This window comes from Tachysurus fulvidraco, chromosome 1 (assembly GCF_022655615.1).
Source record: "Tachysurus fulvidraco isolate hzauxx_2018 chromosome 1, HZAU_PFXX_2.0, whole genome shotgun sequence".
In the NCBI taxonomy this organism is placed as follows: Eukaryota; Metazoa; Chordata; class Actinopteri; order Siluriformes; family Bagridae; genus Tachysurus; species Tachysurus fulvidraco.
Window position 1 is genome coordinate 32572182 of NC_062518.1, and position 23514 is coordinate 32595695.

At 40.4% G+C, this 23514-nt stretch overlaps 1 protein-coding gene across 6 annotated transcripts in view; it reads right to left on the reverse strand.

Annotated features, from left to right (window-relative positions):
- Positions 1–23514, reverse strand: part of exoc6b (exocyst complex component 6B) — an 83401-nt gene that overhangs the window by 8327 nt on the left and 51560 nt on the right. For 2 of the 6 annotated variants that reach the window (XM_047811253.1, XM_047811247.1), the window contains exons 16-21: positions 23145–23256; positions 21964–22098; positions 21553–21732; positions 19523–19552; positions 12605–12746; positions 10665–10738 (exon numbers count right to left, since the gene is read on the reverse strand). In XM_047811253.1, coding sequence (XP_047667209.1) covers positions 10665–10738; positions 12605–12746; positions 19523–19552; positions 21553–21732; positions 21964–22098; positions 23145–23256 — 673 coding nt within the window. Of the gene's footprint in view, positions 1–10664; positions 10739–12604; positions 12747–18146; positions 18492–19522; positions 19553–21552; positions 21733–21963; positions 22099–23144; positions 23257–23514 lie in introns of those variants that run through there. The other 4 variants (XM_047811256.1, XM_047811254.1, XM_047811259.1 and 1 more) reach the window with 3 other exon arrangements.

The window sequence follows — 23514 nt, forward strand, 5'->3', positions numbered from 1 at the left end:
CAAACCTCTTTCCTGCTGCCTAAATAACGCTGATGCTTTATCTGAACACTGACCTGGATTGACAGCTTCAGCTCCTGCAACAACTCCCCCCGACTCCACCAAAAGTCTTTGCTAAGTGGAAGCACTCAGCATGCCTATGTGTGTGTGGGCCATGTGAGCACGGGGAAAACGAATGGGGGGGGGGGGGGGGGGCAAAAGAAAAAGTACAGAAACTTCACTCAACATAAAGGCTGAGTATGATGGAGATAACAAGATTTATCAGCTTTTGAAGCAGAGGGAAAGTGGGTCCCAATGTTGATGGCCATATTTCAGTTTGAATAGCAGACCCAAATGGTCAAAGGTTATCTTTTGAGGTTATCAAGACTGACAGAGTTTAAGCTCCTGTCTTCTGGTGGTATGTTCAAAGAACTCACAAACACAGTAAGTAAACTATCTCTGCTGCAGTCTAAGTGCTGAAGAGTGGTGGTGCTGTCATTCGACAGATATTATCCATGGTCATAAATGTGTTTTCCCCAGTGTGGTAGGTTGACAGGAGATAAAGACATGAAAAAGAGGTGAAATTATTAGAGATCACAAGAAACTGAGCAAAGTGAGAAATAGAATATAATTAGACTAAAGTGCAATTACACTAAAGAACTGCGTGACCTGTTGCACCTCATAAGCCTCATTACAATATTTACTATAATCTCACTCTTGATCGTGTGGTATTGCTTAATTAATTAATAAATGGCTGACCTGATTAGAAGGAATATGTCGATGACATCTGTAACTGACACAAAGAATCATTTGTCAATCACTTTTCAAGCAATAAATGTACTGAAGCAACTAACGGAAGTTACAGTTACTACCTGAAACACATGTATGCTAGATTTTCCATTTTGTCACCTGCTACAAAGCAGCAAACCAAAACCAAGCACAAAAAAGGGCATCCTGGTTGGTTTATCTGGATGCGATCATTGCTCAGTGCCTCTGTACTGAACCCCAACTTTGAACACACTGGTGTGTTATCAGCCCTCATAGCTAACAGGCTACATCAGGATCAAGTAAAAACAGAATTCGTCCTGGGGCCACTCTGTCTAAGAAGCTAGAGACTCAGCCTGGGGAAGGAGCGGCCCCGAACTCACCTTCCTGTGCTCTCCAGAGAAGCAAAAGTTATCAGTGGGGCAATGGTGTGGTGAAACGGTCACGCAGACCATAAAAGCACATATACACTAGGAAAGAATAAAGCACGTGAAATATACATAATGCAAAAGTAACTGATACAGGTTAATGAATAAATAAAAAGACAGTGTTGGCGTTATCTAAAGGTGTGCTCAAAAATGTAGACAACAGGGACAAAGAAGCATTCTGTATAAGCCTTTCTTCTAGCTATTTCTAGTCCTCTGGGGCATTATTAAAGGCAAACTTCAGCATAAACCTACTGTTGAATACATCAGCTATGTTTCTTGATTTTGTACCACTGTCACATTTAGTTCCTTTAGTGTTTGGAACAATATGCAACATTCATTTCTTTATGGGTTTGAGTACAAACATGTACTCTGTTCTATGCTACCAATTTTTATTTTTTTTTTTAATAAGTGCAAGGTCTGCTTTTAAGTTCTGCTTACGGCATCGCACTACGCTGAAGGACCAAAAACAGCACCTTTCACTCAAGTTTCTATTCATCACATATCCCTCCTTTAAACCTGAATAACAGTCTATGCTATTTCTGATACCCTACACATCTACTACTAGTCTTCATACTACTTCTGTTGACATCTGTACTGTAACAGATAGCGTTGATTAGAACATTCACTTCCTGCATCTTCAAACCCTCCTAGCTGCTTTGGGTATATTGTACCAGTCTTACTAGAATCAGATCCCATCTCCTAGGAACTCAATAATTTGTCTGAAATAAATTTAAAAATGTCTATAAAACTGACATAGTGACAAGGTATTCCTAACTATAGGTTATAATATTTTCAGTCCCAGATCTCTTACTCCTCACCCACCCATATCAGAGTTTGCTGACATACAGTACACTGGCTTCCCATTTCATGTATATGAAATTAATCCTTATCACTCACGCTGCAGGCATTTACAGCTGTAGAGATACCAGTTTGCTGCTCAACATGCTCAGCATCACTCATGTCTGATTGGCAGCTCTCACCACAAGTAAAATTCAATAAATACATATAAATATATACACATCTATTTTTTTTAATGGCAACTTATTTTGCAACACAGGATCGGACAGGGCAGATGCATATCTTCGATCATCACTTTTAGCTTATTTTATAATTATAACTCACTGGGATAATCAAGAGCGTCTGCAGAAATGCCATAAATGTAAATGTACTCAGCTGTCGTAGCAGTTATTTCTCTTTGCATGTACCATATGAGACATTCAGAGCCTGAGGAAAACTGCACTGCTCCTGTTTTTAAAGCATGTTTGGAGTTGCTGGCAATTAATAAATGTTTGACAAAGCAGAGCATGAATTAACTAGGGGAAGACGTGGCCTCCTTCTCACCTTCCTGTCCATTCAGTCAAGGCAGAGTTATCACCAGGGCAAGAGTGCGCTGGAACGGTCAGAGCTGCGTGGTGGTCACAAACAGCTAAATTGGACTGATTTGTTTTTTTGTTTGTTTTTTTATATTAAAAAAAAGTAAATACAATAGATAGAGCAGGTTTACTGGTCAGGCATAATGGGAGAAAATGCCAAGGAGATGCATGGGGTGTTCCTCAGCATGGGTTTTCTAACATGCTGGAGGGCACAGAATCTCAGGGTCTGAGAAGGCCAAACCAATTTTACAATACTGTGAATATTTAAGGAAATATTTAATACAATGTTTAATTAGTAAAAGGCACAGTAACTGAACAAAAATGTTTCCAAAAGGTCGGCACTTCCATTTATTGTTATTTAATTTCTCCATCCTTTTCAAGACTTACTGGAATGGGATTAAAGCAATTAAAGCAAACTGCTTTACAATTGAGGCCAAACATTAAAGATGTTGTGCATGCACAGGTGTAAATATCATTACTGCCATTTTTTCTATAGAATAAACTGCTTGGAAAACACTCTGATAGAGAAATAATCAGATAAGCTGAACCTTTTTTCTCTCAATGTACAACACAGACTCTGACAACCCTTGTGATGAGGGTCAGAGAAAGGCTACTAACCAAAGTCCACTTATTCAGAGACACCACACCATGAAGATAAATAGATTCCAGAAAAAAAATAATACGAGTGAGTGAAAGTTGTCATGTAAGACAATTAAGTCATGTCAGTGCTTGTTCTTCCACTGGAATTCACCAAAAACCTATTTACAGTTCTAAGTGGCAATGAAACTGGCATTAGGGATTGACCTACCACACATCAGGCTTTCCAGTAAGAGGCAATGAGGGTTGAAATTGAGGTCATAGAGAAACAAAAACTATTTTCCTATCAACTGTCAGAGAGAGAGAGAGAGAGAGAGAGAGAGAGAGAGAGAGAGAGAGAGAGAGAGAGAGAGAGAGAGAGAGAGAGAGAGAGAGAGAGAATATTTTCAGAGGGAAACAAGGAAATAAATGGCAAAAAGGCAAGGAAATGATGAAAGAAAAAAAAACATACCACATTTTTAAAAGAGGACAACCTGGATGACGTGAGACAGTTTATACCTAGTGCTCATGGTCAGCACAAAATAAATGTTTGGGAGAACACAAAATGTTGCAGACAGAGAGTAATATGAGGAGGAAAGAAAATGGAACAAATATATCCATTTCTGTTCCCCAGCAACTCAGGCTGTTCTGTCAGGACACAGGTCCACGTGCTGTGTTGAACTAAGCTGACGGTGAGCTGGAGTGTTAAAGATAGAAGAGCTCAAACTCTAGGTCCTGAGAGACTCCTTTGCTGGACAGCAGCCAAGGTTACTTGAGGGTCAGCACTCGGTCTTCTAATATGTGCTCGATGTGTGTATGCATTACACGCAAAGCTTTACTGCTTTAACATACTCTATCCCAACACTGCCAATTTTCACAGAAGGCAGGAGAGAAATATAGGGAAAGAGCAAGAAAAAGGGAGACAGACAGATAGCACGTCAGGCTTATCGTCCATTGGCTCCAGGGAAACGCAAGCAGGGTCGGCCGGAGGCCATTTGACTGGCCCTCCCCTTCTCCCTCACATATTCTCTCTCCGTCTTCACTCCAAGACGGAAAGACAGGAAGAAGGCTGGAGAAAGTGATTACACCTGGTCTGGTTCTGGCAGTTAAGTACAGGAAGGTCAGCCAGCGTGCACTGGGGGCAGGATGAGTTCACAGCCCCACACTTCACACACTTGTCTCTCTCTTTTGCTGCCTCCTCCTTCTTTTAACCTCTATCATTCTCCTTTCTCTTCTGCTGTCTTCTTAGTGCTTTTTGCAGGATTAAAGACTAACAATTAAGCAATCAATTCATATAATTTCAGTTGCACTAATCTTAATCATCGATTAAATGACCTCACTATTAAATAGTGCTCATCGTTCACTGATTAACCTTCAATATGTAGGTCCACCCTGTAATTTTGACTATGTGAAATTAATTCAGTTATTTACTGTCTATACTCTGAATGAGTCTCCTAATAGACCTCTGTGTAATTAAACTACACATCCAAGACTCAAACCTCTAATGGCACTCTCAGCTGGAATCTGTTGTATCCCATCCTTAAGGAAAAAACATGGTTATGTTGGCTGAGTTGGTAAGCTTTCAGTCCATCATCCAATACATCATGTTGGCTTATTATACATACAAGCGCATGGTGCCCACAAAGAGGTCACAACTCTGCAAATCCAAAATACCAAAACCACCAACCCCAAAATTCTAATACTCTGAGCATTGTGAGGTTTTATTCTGACAGAGCTTACCATCCCAAACAGGTAAATGCCTGTAATCCACATGAAGTTCAAATAATGAACAGGAGGGGTTAAATACTACATTACTTTGCTAAGAAAACATAAAACATAATGGTCTCTCAACTGACACGACCCATCTAGGAAAGACTATATTTGCAAAACCTCTCAATATGTATTGCAGAGACAGCATCACAATGTGAGCATGCATGGTCCTACATGAATTATGAGCTTCTGTCTGCATCTTCGTGAAAAAGCTACCCAGGCCTGGGATCACAACCGATCATACTGTCATCATCGAACAAAAGCACAACATCCCTAACTATCTACTCCTGATGTGTGGCTGTTTTGAAAGAGATGTTCTGCTGAAAGAGACATTTTGGAGGGATTCATTGCCCTAGTGTGTCACGATGTCTTCACTGCATGGTAGAGACAGAGAGAGAAAGGACACTGTTCAGTACTCTAGAGTGAGCCAAACTAAAAAGAATCAGTTGAGACTTCAGCATCCATCTTCACCACAAGAACACACACAGTGTGTCATCCTCATGGGGGTGAAGAGTACACTGATGCAAAGAGAGATGTCAACCCCCTGCATGGTAGAATCTTTGCTCCCTCAGCGACTCCATACAAGCAGGGCAGCTCATCAGTCTGACCCCTGGAGACCTGTGACAGGACCTTAAACAGGCCTTTCACTGCCACACACTGGCAGGCCATTGAGAAAGTGCAGGGGCAACAGATTTAAGCATGACACACTCTGGCCACTGAGAGGAAGCAAGACAGAACAATTACACAGTGACACCTGTCAGTGGCTTGTTTAGCTGTCTATGGAGAGATGGCAAGAAAACTGGAATTGCCCGACTTCCTTTTCTTACTCTACGTATCCCTTCATTAGAACTTTCAGCTCTAATTCCTTTCTCACATCTCAACTTGATTTTTCTGTGTTTGCCAGTGAAATAACAAGAAAACTAAAACCCTGGAGCCCCACATAGATCTAGTTTCTGATTCTTATCCTTACACTTTGCAAATGCGTCTTGAAAGCACCACATAGGATTGATGGTACAGGTCTAGAGTATAATGAGAATAGCACAGCCCAGGTGGTTTTATCCTCCATTACTCCTAAACTACACTCCTCCACTGTTTTCCGGTTTGTCTGACACCAGCTACTGAACCATATAGCTTCTGGGTTCACACAAATACATGCACAACCCCAGGTCCAATCCATCCTGCTGACATCACTACCTGAGTGGTAGCCATCATACCCTTCTATCACTTGCTCTGTTTATCCTTTTGTCCCCTATTCCATGTTCTTCTAACCAGCTCAGAAAAAACTTGTGCCGCTATAAGCATTTAAGAAAAATCCTTTCATTCTGCTAACATATTGAGCACAGATACTCAAATTAATATTGCTTACAGCAGTTTGCAAAGTGTACAGTGATTCATCACCATGATATATAAATAGTACAAATATGTTAGTGCAGGTTTCAGTCATCTGTAAAGCCTAAATGCAATGTGACAAACTCAAAACCTGAATAACCTAAAACTCAAAAGTAACAACATACAACAACAGTTTATATGTAAAATATTTGGGTGTAAGTTAAGATTAGGTAATGACTGGACATGCACAAATGACTAAAGACAGACATGCACAAAGTAATGCTTGGTCCAAGCCAATGAACAACTTGGGAAACTCCCAACTCCGATGTTGAACTTGCAGATTGATGGAACTAGAAATGTAGAAATGTAGCTGTAGGAATTCCCTGAATTCACTTTGGCTTTGATACTTTCATTGTCTTTTAAAACAGTAAAAAATAATTTAAATCAAGAATTACAAAGAGAGTGGAAACAAAACCCTACTATAGAGGTCATTTTTTGTCATTTGCAACAAGCAGAATTCATTCTGGCATTCTGGCAATAATTACTGGCACTACAGGTTTTTTAATTCCCACATTTAAATACCACAAAGAAATTCTACCCAATAAGTGAGCCTGACTGAAATAATTTCCAAGTAAAAGAATAAATAAATTTATAAATATGTTTCATAGCACAAGTACCAAATATGCCCCATGTTCCCTTTCTTTGTCCCATTAGCTGCATATCTGACCACTTGCTATCCTGCATAAAAGTAAAAAGTCCTGATGCAGGCTGTGTGTGCCGGAGGGGGAAGAAGTATACAGAGTATTCTCCTCCATTTCTGTAGCACTGGAAAAACATTGTGCAGTGTAGGTAACCAGTTAAAATCTCAGAAAAGCTTCCCACCAAGTGGTACAACAAAAAGCAGTCAAAATGTTTAATAGCAGGCCTGCCTTGGTTACTTACAAAAACAAACCTTCTTCAGATTCTTACATTCCTTACCTGATATTTGAAAGCAGAAATCTGTGGAGATAGTTAAAAGCTGAATACTACTTGGTTTGCAAATCATTGACATCATTTTCACCTGGATCATAATCACGTTAGCCAAGAAGGTCCAACAGTATCATCAATTCTTGTAAAGAAGGAGGAGAGAACATTTCTCTCCCGTATTCCTTCCAAACTACTTTCTTCAATGGGACAATAGAAAGAGGTCTGATCAGATGTCTCACTGTCTGGTATGGAAACTGTACCATCTTATAGAGCAAAATCATAGAATGGATTTATGAGAACAGCTGAGAAGATCTTCATGCACCATCAATAACTGACCCAAAGCACTGAAACATCAAGGTCATCAGTTTGGTGGAAGATCCCCTCCCACCTACACATAGTTGAATCTCAAGAATTCTTCATCCTCCTACCATCTGGCTAAAAGTATTTGAGCATCTGTGCCACCAATACCAAACTCATCAATAGCCTCTTCCCTGAGCCAGCCTGTACGCTGTTGCTCCCCAGTTCCCACTTGGTCTAACCAAAACTCATTCCAACATGAACCATATAAGATCACAAGATGATATTTTGACAAAAAGGTTTAAATCTCCAACAAGGAGTCACCGAGAAACTAATAAAATCAGATAAAGAAAATAACATCATATTAATAATGACTTACATTACTTACTGATCACAACGAAATCATAGCTGGGATTCAGTAATCGTTGTAGAGCACAAGAGAACAGAAAGAAAGGAGATAAATGTCCATAGACAAATAGGTTCATGAAATGCAACATGAAGATGCAAAAATGTTCGTAAATTATGCTGGACATTGAGGAAACAAAAGTGGGAAAAAGTAATTACTTTACCTGTTAATGAGCATGCTACGAAAGCACATATAAAAATAAAGTAAATGATCTGGTTGAAGGCACAAGTGAACCAAAAGTGACAATAGTACTGGCAGTAAAATTAAGTTGCAAATATTGATTTCTTGTACGACCTGAAAAATCCTGACCAGAAATCCAGAGTAGAACCAGTAATAAGAGAAAAGCATTTTCCATTGGACATTTTAAACACATTCCAAGGATTCAAGGATAATGCCTGTGGACAGGCCACAAAAATGCACAGCAGCCTCTGGCTTTGAAACCTAGGGTAAGAGGAACCAAATTTCCAACCCCCCATCTTCATGTAAAACTGGCGCATAAGGTGAGGGGGAGAAGTTCCTTAGGTAAACTAAACCTAGCCTATTTGCTTTGGCCATTGTCAATTCTTCTAGCCTATATTAGAAAATTGTTAGCCAAAGATATTATTAGTCCTTCTAGTATATACCTGCCAAAGCACAGTGAACTAATACACAGCTTTACAAAAGGGCCTCCAGCTGCTGCCAATATATATCAAAGGAGCTGAAATAGTTCATTGGGTCTTGACATGTCTAGCCAAAAAATGTTTATATTATACAGCTATTATAACCATGGCACAAGAATTTTATGATAAGTCACTTTAAAAAAAAAAGTCTCATACCTTCATGGGCTCTAATATCATTAAAAGCCCTTACTGAAAGTTTTATTAGGAATTTGGGCAGGAAGAAGACTGAGGGCAAAATTATTATGTGCATTGACCAAGGGTGTGCAGAATGCTTGGGGGCAGGGGTGATGTGTGCTGCCATGCCACAGAGTCCAGCAGGCCTCCCACACACCAAGGCCGGCCAAGGGTTCCCACTACCACAAGACCTCTAAATATAGCTGCACAGCACTGAGCCACAGCCAGCAGCACTGTTTACACTGCCCACTTCTGCTTTCTCACTTTGTCTGTCGGAAAAGACCGACTCTCTTTATAGCAGTCACAGCTGTTTATTTCTACATCACTTCTGCAGACAAAATGGAGCAATCCAAGAATGCTAAAAAGGCTGAGACAACTGAGGGGAAACAACTGTCCTCTCCTATTTTGAGATGTTTTTGTCCGCTTACAATGTGAAGTCCCACTGAGAATGAAGATCCGTGCAAGAGTACACATGAATTAATCTTTCTGAAGTTCTCTCATCTTTGTTCTACATAGTTTCTATCTGCCATCTTCAGTCCCACCAACATGTCAATGTTTCTTCATTAGTCCTACTTATGCCTCAACCTCTTCTAAAGTCTGGATGCTTCACTCTCTTTTCATATTTGTTTCTCTCAGGTTGAAGAATAAAGCAACGCTCAAGATTCTCACCAAACCCCTCCCAGAGCTTCCGGACCTTTCTGTTGTCTGTCTCCAGAAAGATTGACCCACAGCCCCATCCCAGGACCTGAGAGTCTTGTACACAAACGGGCCCTTCAGGTTGATTTATCGGGCGTATTCATTGCCAGCCTCACTGGGGGATGCCTGGGTCAACACACTGGTTCTGACACCGCTGATCTCTACAACAGGGAGGGGGAACCTAACTCCACCTAACTCTGAAATTATGATGAGAACACCGATAACCAGTGACTCATCCAGATAGCTGACTCACAGGTGACCTAAATTTAACCATGTGTTTATGTGAAATATAGCGCTTTACATTATTTTCTCAAGATTCAATATAGTCGTACTTTGGGAGAAAAAACAACAACAACAAAAAAACAAACAAAGCAAAACCACACATTCGCGTTCATGGTGAAGTCATGGTTTTAGGGGGGAAAAAAAAACTAAATGGAAAACAAGTGGCACTGCATCATGATGGCAGGCGGGACAAAACGGGATTGTTTTAATGGAAGAAAGAGCTATCCGTCACTGTCTGTCAGCTCATTCATCCACCGCTCCACGACCATCCAGCCCATCCGTCATCCCCTCACAGCCTCTGACATTTGCTCAGGTTGGCTACTTTGGCTTCAAGGGAGGGGGTCCCGAATATGGAACCTCATACCCCCAGTGTTATTCTTTCCCATCCCCTCTAGACCTCTTGATTTGCCACCCACCATCGCAACACATGCACAGACTATACACGCTTCTTTTCCAGAGAAACGTATTACAAAAACTTCAAGAGTAAAGTCAAAGATTTAGTATGAATAAGGCACAGAAGTGAGGTGAGTGGGTGAGAAGTGAATTGCATTGCAAAATACCAGGTTCTGAAACTCCAAAGGGATGCTCCAATGTGCAATTCAGTGTTCAGAAAGTAGAAGGGTTAAAAGGGGCAACTGGGATAAGATGACCTGTAAAAAGTTGACAAAGATACTCACCTTAAATTCTGACCCAAATAGGACAGAAGTAAAGTTCTGTATTTATCAAAAGTCTTTGGATCGCAGATATGAATGCAAAAACACAGACACACATTGAGGGGAACTTAAGGAAAGAAACCTTCAAACAAAACCAGGACTGAGGTTGAGGTTTAGGGGGTTGGAACTGCTGGATAGGGATAGAGAATAAGTGAAAGGAGGGGATGCTTAGGGGTAAACAGGAGAAAACAGTAGAAAGGGAGAAGGAAGAATGAAAGAAAAGAAAAAGGGGTGGAAAAAAAACAAAGACCTACTTGTCTCAAGTCGATGAAGGCGAGCAGCAGAGTGTCCCCCTGGAAGCCAGGCACCGGGCCGGCCCTGGCAAACCCTGTGGGAAAGAGAGAAGGATAAAGAGAGTAGGGAATTCGCCATGGAGTTGGAGATTGGCAGACGGATGACAGCCAGGACAAGGGGAGGACAGGGGGAGGTTCAGAGGGGGCAGGGGAGGTGGATTGGAGGGGGTTTTGGTGGTTCTGCGGGTGCTGATGGGGGGTGAGTGCTGGGTGGTTCGGGGCAGCCCCTGCCACAGAGTCATGTCTCTTGGTTTGCCACTGGCTTTGTGCAATCCCTAAAAAACCCTCATCATCAAACTCTCATTAATTCTCCCCTAGTGTTGATCTGACAAGTCGGAGAGTGGGGTGGAGTATGAGTGACAAGGGGTCTGCCTTTACCTCCACAGCCTGAAACCAATAAGGGCTGTTCTTCTGAACATGTGGCGCAGCACAGGGCAAAGGTGGGGACTAAACCTTGTGAAAAGGCAAGAGGGATTGTAGAAAGGTTTCAGGGGGTTGGATGTGAGGCCACCAGAGCGTTCTCTGGCTTTGGCGGGAAACCCGTAAACAAGCAGCTTCGCCATTCTAGAAAACGGAACGTTTGACACACAGAGACAAAACAAGCTGAGCCTGGGAGAAAACCTTTTCTCCTCACAACGCTGAGGGCTTTTTCCCCCTCTCACGCGGATTACATGCCTGCCATCTTTATTTCTGACCCCTGCACTATACATAAGGAACTTTGGGCAAATGGCAGTAAAGTAAATGTGATGCATGTCAGGCTACATCAAATCAAAAATACAATTACAAGACAAAAACAAACATAAAAACGTCAAAGCTTTATGCTTAATGCAACCAAAGAGAAATGAATAGGCTTTCTCAAGGGTAAACAAAAACTTTAGCAGCAATGGAAGTTCCATTGTTGCATTACTTCCTCTCTACCCCTGCTTACTTTGTGCTTGATGGACTAACAAGTAAACTGTGGCCAGAAAACAGAAATGAGTCATTTTATGGCAGTTTAATATTAAATTAGTCCAAAACCTCATTAGTGATCAACCCTGATCTCTACACAACAACAAGCCTTTCAATTCAGGAAGAGGCAGAGCACCCCTAGCGGGTCACATTAAGCCTTGCAACAAGACTTTAGCATTACTCTACTATAAAATTATGACAGCCTCTATAATCCCTGCTACTCTCAAAAGCCAATGTAACTCATTTGCCTCTCTTCTTCACACACCCCTCTTTACAGCCACCACAGATGGCTGTCATTGATGAGGGATTCCTTTAAACACATCCTCTGAATATTCCAGTAGTACATTATAGTTATTTTTGTGCCAAGGTCTGCCTTATTTCCTGAAACCCTTCATTACCTCCACCCCACCTATTTCACATGTGCTCATCCACATAGATAGAAACTGAAAGTTGAGGTTAAGACACTTTCCACTCAAGTGGCATTTAGATTATAGCCCAAATTTGTGGTTCTGTAAAATGGAAGCAACAGTATCGCAGCTTTTGAGGGGATTTAAAAAAAAAAGAGTGACACTGAGACAGTACTTATCAATCTGGTGGGAAAACAAAAAAACTAAAATGCCTACAGATGGAGCAACCACGGCAGTTGATGTGGCAGCCTTGTGGAAAAAGGTCATTTTGTTTCTCTGCCTGTGATCTCTGGGTGATGGCATGCACGAGGCAAGGATCATGGGAAATCCATTAACCAGACTGGGTCAGATGCTCAGAAGCGGTTTCAGCTGTGGTCACAAAGAAAGCTGCTAGAAAAGATGGGCCAAGCTATACAACTCTATCATGAGCCAAAAATTTGTTCTTTTTTCTCTCAATTTACCCTAATTTGCCTTTGGGGAGTGTGGGATCCATCTCTACCATATGCAGGACAGCCTGATTTATAAACACACAAGTGTTGTACTTACTCTCACACTCTTTGACATCTACGTTGAACTGCTGGAGTGCTCCCATAGATACCTGCCTGACATCAGCTTCGAGCAGCAGCTGCAGCAAGGAGGTGGACAGATGTTTACATGCAGACATACATGCTGTCTGAGCAACCTTTCCCTACATGTACAGAAACACAAAAATAAAGAAATGTCAGTGACATGTAGATACAAGCATGATTGTTATATAGGGAAACACAAAACACCAAAAAGTGATGGAAAGTACCACAAGACTAATTAAAACAAGAGCAAAAGGCTGAAATGAATTGTTTTTACAAGTTTTTTTTCAATCTCCCTGACTATCCCATACAATGGGAGAACATCACCACACATCTGATAGAAGTGTAATGCAGGATACTCACATCGAAGCACAGCATATCGTACAAATCTGATTGATCTTAGTAGAATATACAATATGCACCCACACAAAATATACAGTCATTAGAACTGTAGAGATAATTAATAATTTGCAAAAGAAATACTTAAGTTCAAATAGAGTAAACCATTTGTGTTGTTCTTTCACCAAGACATATAAAACCTCAAATATGCCCTTGTCTGCTGTCCAATTCCTTTCTGAAAGAATCTGATATTTTCAAGACAGACCCAAAGCTTTTAATTTGATACTAAATCTAAAAGAAAAACACAAGAGTGGAGAACCTGGAATCTATAGAATTTCTGACTAATAGGGTTAAAAATGAAAACTACTGCACTAACTGCAGGCAAAGCAAGTAGACGTGATCCCAAGTACAGTAGGTTCACTTCTGAGCAAATAAAGAACACAGGAACAGAAAGTTACAGTGAGACAGAAAAGGAAAGCTAACTAAATAAAAAGGAGGTAAAATAGAACTGCCTAGATTTCCTAGAATTCCCATCCTGAGATGGCCATTGCTAAATGTGGAGTTCAAACGTGCTTTTAAAAGTTTAAAATACTTTACTGAGACTCCAAGCTAGTATGGCATCCTGTCCTTACAAAATAACTTCAGGGTAGCTAGTTGTTATTAAGGCTGATTTATTCGCCATATACCTTTTGTTTTAAATGGGACCAAATTGAAAAGCCCCCCCCCCAAAAAGTGGGTTCATGTATTCAGATGAGAGCAGTTACATGAATGTGTTCAGCATTTAATTTTGCCAAAAAAAGCAACAACTATGTTCCAGTTGCCATTCGATATCCTATTCTGCTCTCCCTCTACCTAATGCCAGTTGGTACTAAAATTAGAAGCACTGACTTTAACCAATTAATGATTTGTCTGGACTGCTGATTGCAGTCATTGATCTAACAGTGGGAGTAATGGGAGCTAAGAGATATGGCTGGACCGAAGCCTAAAGCTGGGGTGGGGAGACAGAGGAGTACGTCTGATAAATGGGAACTCTTAATAACCTGGAACTGGAACTTGTGTACAAGAGCAAAATACACGTGTGGACTAATAAAGTCAATATAAATACAACTAATATTAATGCACAGTAAATACTAATTTTGTTTTACTTGTTTTTATTAAACAATCTGTATCTGACACAATATTTAATATTCATATAATTTAAAAAAAAAAAACTGTCATTCTAAAACTGTAAACTATAATTTGCAAAACAATACTGCAATAGACACAGGTAGTTCCTTAGTTCCAAGCTTTTCCTTCAGGCCTCGAAATTAGCTTCACCACCAGCCAGAATAATACTGCTCAGTTCTGCCACATTGCAATAAAAGGCTTAAGACATACACGGCTACGACAGTGAGAGCAGGGTCTGCTGTATTACTGCTGCAGTTATAACTGAAGTTCTTCCACATGCAGTAGAAATGAGAAACTACAAACTGCTTAATTAAATACCAGTCTTATACTGGCTTGCATGTGTTTTGGTGAAATGACTGCACATGTCCACATACATATGTACAAACACATGTTATATTAATCAGAGTTTAACACCCACATAAACTTTCCCACAAAAAAATGACACACATTTATTTACCCAACCAAATCCAACACCACATGAAAGCAAAGAAATAGGTAAAACCAAGGGCTAGAAGAGATGACAGCTGAATGGAAAAGGACCGCCTTGTATTGATGCTTTTGCATGGGGATGCCAGTGAATCCTGTTGATCGATGAACAGTGATCCGTTACATTTTGCAACCTTTTCAACTCAACATTAGTGGCTTGTTTACAGGTGAAACAATTGTAGGCAAACACTCATAATTAATCAAACATCCCACTAATCGTCAGTTTGTTACTTTCCTCTATTTCAGACACGCACTCAGTCATGATGTGGTCTAACCCAGTCAGCCTTTAATCAGGTTAAAGCACTTTCAGACCTAACTAGGCGATTACAGATGATTAGGGTGCCTGTGCGGCACTACGGTGATTAAAAAATAAACACGCTTGTCTTCCAGCCGCTCGTCTCTGCATTCTTAATAGCTATAATAAATCATGTGGGCCAAAGGAAGAGTGGCTGTTTGTTGTTTCTTTTCCTCATTGCGGAATGAAAACCCCACGATTATCTGTCTCCTACCGAGGCCATTACAATCACTCAATTGTGGCTCCTCGGGTCTGATTGGAGCAAAAGGCTTTATTGATTTGGCATGGTTAATATTTCTGTACAGATTTTGCATGTGAGAGCTTAGCAATGGAACCCTAATGTGGAAATACCATGCCCAGTCTGTTTTGAAGGGAAGTGGGTTAAACGATAAAAAATAAATAAATAAATAAAGTCAGCGCCATTAGTGTGACAATGTGTACCAGTTTAGCGTGACAATGTGTACTGTGGACTGAATTTAACAAATGTGCTCTTACAGCAGGCCAAATCTGTTTACTTCTTAAGTATGATTACAACGTACAAACGACCAAATCCGATTTGTTTGTTTGGACTGTAGGTTCATTTGTCTTTCAATGCAACATTATACAGGCATGCAGTTAATGATTAGTGTGAGGCAGGGAGTCCATGATTTATTTCACTACCAACAAGGAAAATTTACAGTAAAGGTCATCATCAAGAACCTGCTCTCAACATATCCAGCATAGCAACTAAACTGAAGAGTTTTTAAACAAAGACTGTGTGTTCACTGCTAAAAGTCCAGGCACTCTGCTTCGCTGATATACCTTTATGTTGATTTGGGTCTATGTTACAGTTTTTGCCACTAATTTCTGATGTGTACAGAAAAGAAAAAATACTAAATGAAATCAACTCAAGTCAAATGACTTGAATCTAATTGGAAAAAAGACTGCATGTTTACTTAAATCGGGTATGGCATAAAAATAAAATAAAATAAATAAATGTATTTTATTGTGAACATAGGCAAAGTTAATGCTAAGTTAAAGAGTAGCTACTTCACAAAGCACCCACATACGCATATACATAGCAAGTGTAGAGGTTAAGCCCACTCACAAAATGAAATATAATCACTGTATGCAATAAAAAAAAGTATATTTTAATGGCAATATTTCATGATTCAAAACTGATGAGGAGAATCTTGTGTAACTATTCCATATATGATACTGTATATACATATGATGTGTACCTGTGGTCACACTAACAATTATGGAGCTCACTGTGTCCTCAGTGCACACAACATGCAGGCTATTTACATGTTCTCACACACATGCAAAGCTAAACACGTCAAGTCACAGCTATACAGGGTAAGAGGAACATTGTTTGTCCCGAGACCTGAACGGTTTCCTCAGGTAGGCACAGAATAAGTTCATATCTGTGTGTGTGTGTGTGTGTGTGTGTGTGTGTGTGTGTGTGTGTGTGTGTGTGTGTGTGTGTGTGTGTGTGTGTGTGTGTGTGTGTGTGTGTGTGTGTGTGTGTGTGTGTGTGTGTGTGTGTGTGTGTGTGTGTGTGTTTCGGGTTCCCTTTTCACACCAAGGCAAACTAAGGATGGTACAGTCCTCTCACAGCAGTACACTTGTTTTACAGTTCAGGATAGAGGCATGTTAACAATTAGCTTGGGACATTGACAGGGAGAGAGAATGAAGGAAAGGGTGAGCAAGAGGTAGCCAGAGTGCCTAATTAAAGAAGGACTCATCAAATCCCTCATCAAAAACCACTTAGCAGTACACGGCTGTGAAAATAAACACACCACAGAAGACATCAGTAGATAGATAATAATACAGGACATAAAATGAGTCAGAGACCAAATGTTACACAGGTTACAGTATAAAATAAAAATGTTTGTAGGTTTTATATAATATTATAATAAATATAATATAATAGTATTTATATACAATTATAGAGGTGCTGGTCAAGGAAGATCTGCATTTATTTTTTTGAATGTGTGTATATATATAGATTAAGTAAAAAAATATTCATAATAGATGATAGCAATAGTAAAAACCTGAACCTTGTTTGAGATGAATTAAAATGAAAGTGACGTGAAATACGGCCAAGTGTGGTGACCCATACTCAGAATTCGTTCTCTGCATTTGACCCATCCAAAGTGCACACACACAGCAGTGAACACACACACACACCGTGAACACACACCGTGAACACACACCGTGAACAAACACCCGGAGCAGTGGGCAGGCATTTCTGCTGCGGCGCCCGGGGCGCAGGGGCACCTCAGTCGTGGCCAGCCCGAGACTCGAACCCACGACCTTAGGATTACGAGTCAGACTCTCTAACCATTAGGCCACGACTTGTTGAGACTTTCACACAGCCTGAGGCAAAACTAAGGGTAGGTTGCTGAGATTTATCAAATTTACTTGGTGAAATTTATGTTTTTTTGTTTGTTTGTTTGTTTGTTTGTTTGTTTTGCCTACTGATGTCAGATTATTCAAAAGCCCAGGCTGCAAAATTTTACACTGCAAAGAAACAACTTTTACAACACATACGTATTTCAAGAGTTTCTGCCTTTTACCAATTACTATTTACAGGAAGGAAACATACAATAAACCGAATTCATTCCATCCCAGCATTCATTAAAACCTCCGTAGTGCATGAAGAGGGCAGCGGTGGCTCAAGTGGTTAAGGCTCTATGTTGCTGGTCTGATGATTGGGCTTCAAGCCCCAGCACTGCCAAGCTGCCACTGTTGGGCAAGGCCCTTAACCCTCTCTACTCCAGAGGTGCTACATCATGGCTGACCCTGCTTTCTGACCACAACTTTCAAAGTTCAGATATGCAAAGAAAGAATTTCGCTGTGCTGTAATGTATAGGTGACCAAATAAAGGCTTCTTTTATTCTATTCTAACTGCAATCCAAAACTTTTCCTTCTGTGAATACTTTCAGTCTACACAACAACAAAAATAACCACACACTGCTCTGGTGGTCTCCCACATTACACATACACACACTAACACTTCTGCAGTGACATTATCACCATTATAACCCCAACCGAACTTTACTGGTAGAATGTGACTTTCTGTGGCGGCACATGTGGACATGTTCATTTTAATCTCAGTGTATATTTGTACACAACCTCATAGACACGAAAAAGCATTCATTTTTGAATAACTGCATTTTATGTATTTAAATGTATTTGAATGGCAAGCAATGGAGGCCATTATTTGCCATTAGAATACAGACTGCTATGCTGAGACTATTTACTTCATAAAATAAGACTGGGGACACTGAACGGTAAGCTGTTGTGGTTTTATGCTTCAGAATCGCTGGAGAAGCATGCACCACATGTTCTACAAAATTTTGCATCATGTAATCGAGGCATCATGGGATACAGAAGCAGAGCACCAAAGCAGAGGAGGACTTCACTCGTGCGTAATGCACGTTTCAGGACATCCTGCCAAAGCGGAGAGATTGAATCCACAGTTCTGAGCTGCTGTGACTCAGAAGGTATTCTAGACTGTTTGTGAAACAGTCAGTCTTGAGGCCCTGCAGACACTGGGGCAGGAAGCTTTCAGCTAAACTGAGCATGCTTTTGTCTGTAAAAAAAAAAATAAAAAATTCTCAACTTCACGAAGGATCATTTGGCTAGAACCAATTTTTTTTGTGTCCCCCCATCATGCCAGAAGAATTCTTTTGGTTATGGCAAAAAACGGATAAATATCTTTTTGTGGCTTTTCCTTTATGCCAGCCACTTTCTTGTTGCCTTCATTCTTCAGAAAATATGCAAGATTTTACACATGAAATCTCCTTTAAAGAGTTCCCCATGTTTGGCTGAATCAGTTGTTCTTATAGTCTAATACTAAGATTAAACCAGGAATGGTCGTGTTCAGGGTCTGTGGATAAATGAGCTTATTTATTCTGTTCGTTTTCAGTTTTATTTATTTCAGTTATTATTATGTTCATTTTATTTCATTTCTATAGTGCTCTCAACAGCAGCAGCTTAATGGAAATATGGATTTAGATCCCTAATGTGCAAACCAGAGCCAAGGAAAAGTCCCTTGGAACTTTGGAAAAGGAACCAGAGGAGAACCAGACTCCAAAGGGTTTTTGTTACACAGTACAAGAGTCAAACAGTAGTCAATGCACTGAATAAGCCTTTAGTCTAAGAGTCTGGGAATTAGCAAAGTACAGTCTTTGTGATTACCGTCGGCAAACTGCGGCTGTAGCTATAGCTACGATGTTCAGATGAGATTTTCATTCTAATTTGCTGAAGGCCATTTAGAAATGTTTTTGGAGGTCTTAAAACAATGAGAACAAAATCGATTCTGATTCAAACATGCTCAAGCCAATGTCGGCAAATGCTTCAATCCATATCAGGTCTCAGGTTCCATGACCAAATGTCTCTGAAGGCCAAAGTGAATAATGCCTGACAAGCCCTCTACATGTTGTCCCAAAAAGCAGCCCATTAAAGGGCGCCAATTTCGAACACTGGTTAATTTCAACATACAATGAGTCTCTGAATGAAAACGAGCCATCAGAACAACAACATGCAGTAGTGCTACACTGCAATCATGACTCATGGTTAAGGTTATGCCAGCATTTACGCACACACGGCAGCCATACTCACCGGCAATCTGGCGTGCTCTATGGGATTGCCCTAAAGAGGAGAGAGAGGAGGAGGAAAGGGACTGTTTTTAGGTCATAGGTCATATTTGAGACTGTGCCTTAGGGATTCTGACCTGTGATTTAGGGATTATACACAAGACTGATGACCATGCTGTTTTCCAATTCTTTCATAGAAACCCAAATCTCTCTTATCGTGCCACTGCTGGGTATGTAGTGGGTGGGCAAGGACAAGGGTGTTTACATGACTGATAAAGCTGTGGCTTTAGATACCCATTTTCCACTGTCCAGATGCTGGTGCTGGTTCTGGAGCAGGTCTAGGAAATGAGCAAACCTTTTGCAGAACTTGGAAGCAAACATCACATGAATACAGCTAGAGGTTTACTAATAAATGGCCTAAATAAGAGATCACAATTACATGGACTTTGCTATATTAGGCTTTGTGAACTAGTCTTTTTTTATCTTGTAATGTCAAATACAAAGTGTAAAGGAATATACATACACATAACCAAAGATATCATCTATGATTATACGCAAATACATGTAGGTGTTTATCTCTCTCATTTTATTGGTTGCAAAGCTACTAGAAGGAAATTTTGCTGTTTCAAGTCCCTGTTTCAGTTTGCCACCATTTCTTTAAAATCTTTTGGGTCTTTTTTTTTTTATTTTTATTTTTTTTTTTTTTTATTTATTTTTTTAAATCGACAACATTTTAATGCAAAGAGATTTAATGCTGCTAGATTTATGCTGACTAAATGACAGTGGTCTATGATCCCAAACTAAGAGCATTTTATGCTGAAGCACTGGGTTAAAATTGCAGAACCAGCACCACCAATGTTTCTGTGAAAAAGGCAAACAGCCACCTGAACACCTCTGCAGACATGAAACCCACAAGTGCCACTGCTAACTTGCACACACACATGGCTGCATTTTCATGGACACGGAACAGTGGAATAGCAGGATGAAGAGAAAGTTTTAGGAAGAGGATTCAAATGCATAAACAAGAAAATACAAAAAAAAAAAATAATCACAGACATGAGTATGACTAAAGCTATATGAGTATGTGGAAATAAAAAAAAAAAAAACAATGGTGAATGCTGCCCCTTCAGCTGAAATCCACCCAAAAATGTGCAGGTTGTTATTTTTGTGCAAAGAAGCACATCCCCCTTAGCCAATGCTGGGTCAGAGGGCATTGTGAGATTTAGAAGATTACAGGAGGGTAAAGGGGGGCTGCTGGAAGCAGCTTTCAGCGCCTCTGTCAGGGGACAGAGGCCACTGTGTAACCCTGGGGGCCAGCGCTGGCACTGGGACTCTTAGCTCTGCTAATCCAGCAAGGGAAGGATGTTTAGCAGAGGCCCATGGAAGGGAATGTAAGGAAAGCTTTTGTCTGGTTTAAATCCGCTTCAGGTCATGGGTCAAGGCCAGGCAGTACCAAGGGCATGAAGTTCTCCAACATGAACTACATATAGGTCATGCCATCAAGCTTGCTTTAGCTCAATGGCAGTTGGGAGGGGAACTTGGAGGCCCTGCACGTTGGTTCCCAATCCTCTTACTGCACTGATCTCACTTAACCTCAACTACAAGTTCAAGTGCAGTGTGCGCAAAATCCCCTTTAATGCAACTGGCTCAATAGACAAGCGCTCCTTGGAACGTTAAAGCCATTAAGTAACATTTCTAACAGCTTAACCTTCCAAGATTTGTCAGACATATGAACATGTAAATGTAAAACAACAAAGAATTTTTACAAATGTATGTAATAGCATGGCCAGAATAAGTCCATGACTGATAAGCATGCTGTAATACAAGTTATACATATACATTTTTTTTATAAAAAGAACATTCTATTTATAAAAAGTAAAAAGTAGCTGTATGATATACAGCATTTATTTATAATGTATATAAATGCTATAATTTATATATAAAAATAAACAAACATGGAAGCAACCACCATACTGAATGATATTGTGTGTGTGTGTGTGTGTGTGTGTGTGTGCGCGCGTGTGTGTGTATGTGCATGAGTAAACGTATACTCACCGGCAGATGTGTAAACACAGCAAACGTGCTGCAGAGGAAGGCAATGAGGTCACTCAGGTAGTCACTGGCCTTAACGCCCCCTTGAGCTGCCATCCAATCATAATCCGCCAGCTGCAGGAACTGATCAATCTTTAGATTCAGATTAGTGTAGATCTCCTCTTCTGCAGCATGCCTTGCATCCTACACACACACATAGCTACAGCTGTACACTTTCTCAAACATATATAGGCCACAATCAAGCAATAGTAATGGTTATGTCATCAAAATGATTCTGTACTCTATATGAATTCAGCAGACAGATAAAAACATCAGTGCAGGTAGAATAAATTCAAAATTGCACCATCATTTACATTAAGACCTATTCATGCAATGCTAATTAATGCAAAAGTTTTGTTAAGAGTTCTCTCCTACCTTAAAGGTGGAAGTGCCATACAGTTTGGTGGTGTTAACTGTGTCTGGAGGCACATTGGTGATGTTGGAGATGAACTCTTCCAGGTAACGACATGACAACTCTAGGTGTGTTGTGTTTACGATGATTTGAACCAACTAGATGAATCAGATACAAGTCCATTTCATTTAAGCCAGCTGTATCCAGATTTGTCTTTTATTCCATTTCAATACAGTGACAAAAGAATCAAGTTCCATGTCTATAAGCTTACAACAAACAAGTATGTGCAACAACTTGGAACCCTGCAAACATCAGCCTACAGAATTACAGGTGGTTCCTAAATTCTACTCCTGCAGTGCTGTGCACTGTGAGATGGAGTTTGCTCAGACACAGAGAATAGGCTTGTCTGAGTTCATTCAGTGAGCCAGGGTTCAAGGGTGCAAAGGCAGGCCAAGGCTGTCAGCAACCATGCAAAACACGATGGACTAATTTAGGCCAGACCTCAATATGGACCCTTTCCCTCTGCTCACTGAGCCTGGGTCAAACATCCGAACCTCCACACAACCAGTGAACTACAGAAGCTGGAGGTTTCCGATATCTGATCTGGCATTTAAGCACAGAGGTGTGTGTGTGTGTGTGTATGGTCTGTGAAGGGGGGGGGTCACCAGATAGAGGTAGCGTGAGAGTGGGCAAGCAGCGCATTGCCCTTTCAGTGAACTACCTCAAAATCATAACCAAAACTCCCCTAGTCTTTACCCCACATCTTTGGCTCTCTTCAATCGGTGGCACCCAGCTGAACTTTCTATCTGGAGTGGTAAGATTATAAACAGGGCTGAAAGGAAGCGGGAAGCTAACATCTCTGCATTGATAGTGGTTGGAACAGACTAAACACACTCAAAAGAGAGAGCCACAGTCTGCTGAACTGAGAGCAGGGTGGAGTAAGGGCAATGAAGGGTATAACAGTGTATTTAAGAAGGTTCAAAAAGCGTACTACCCTAAATGAACACGAGACTAACAGTGCACTGAACTCAAATTTGGTAGGATTCATTCAAAAAAAGCTTTGCATGAGCCACTGGACAAAAAAAAACATACCAAACTATTGAGCAAGTGATGGACAAATCATGTTATCACACTAGCTTTTTCAGATTTAAGCACACAGACCTCCAACACTGGCCTACCTGGAAGAGCACTTAAAGCATCTCACCTCTGCTAATCCCACATTCTTCTTCTTGATGGCATACTGCAGGCAGTTACTCAGAGTTCTTGTGAGCAGCAGGTTAGTTGACTTGCGTATCATGTCATCAATTTCTGTAGAACTGAAGCCAAGAATAACTTGATTAAATAAACCAGCAGATTAGATAAACAAATCTACTGACCTATAGACATGCTTTAAGAGATTTCTTCAAATAAACACTGGAGAAACAGGCAGTGAATATGCTCAGATCATAAACTCATCTCTCGCGCACACACAAACATATATATAATTTTTATTTAACTATAGAGCTCGTCCATCAACTTTTATTATATCAGTGGCCCACAGTTACTCAGACCTTTTGAAAACTGAAACAAACAAG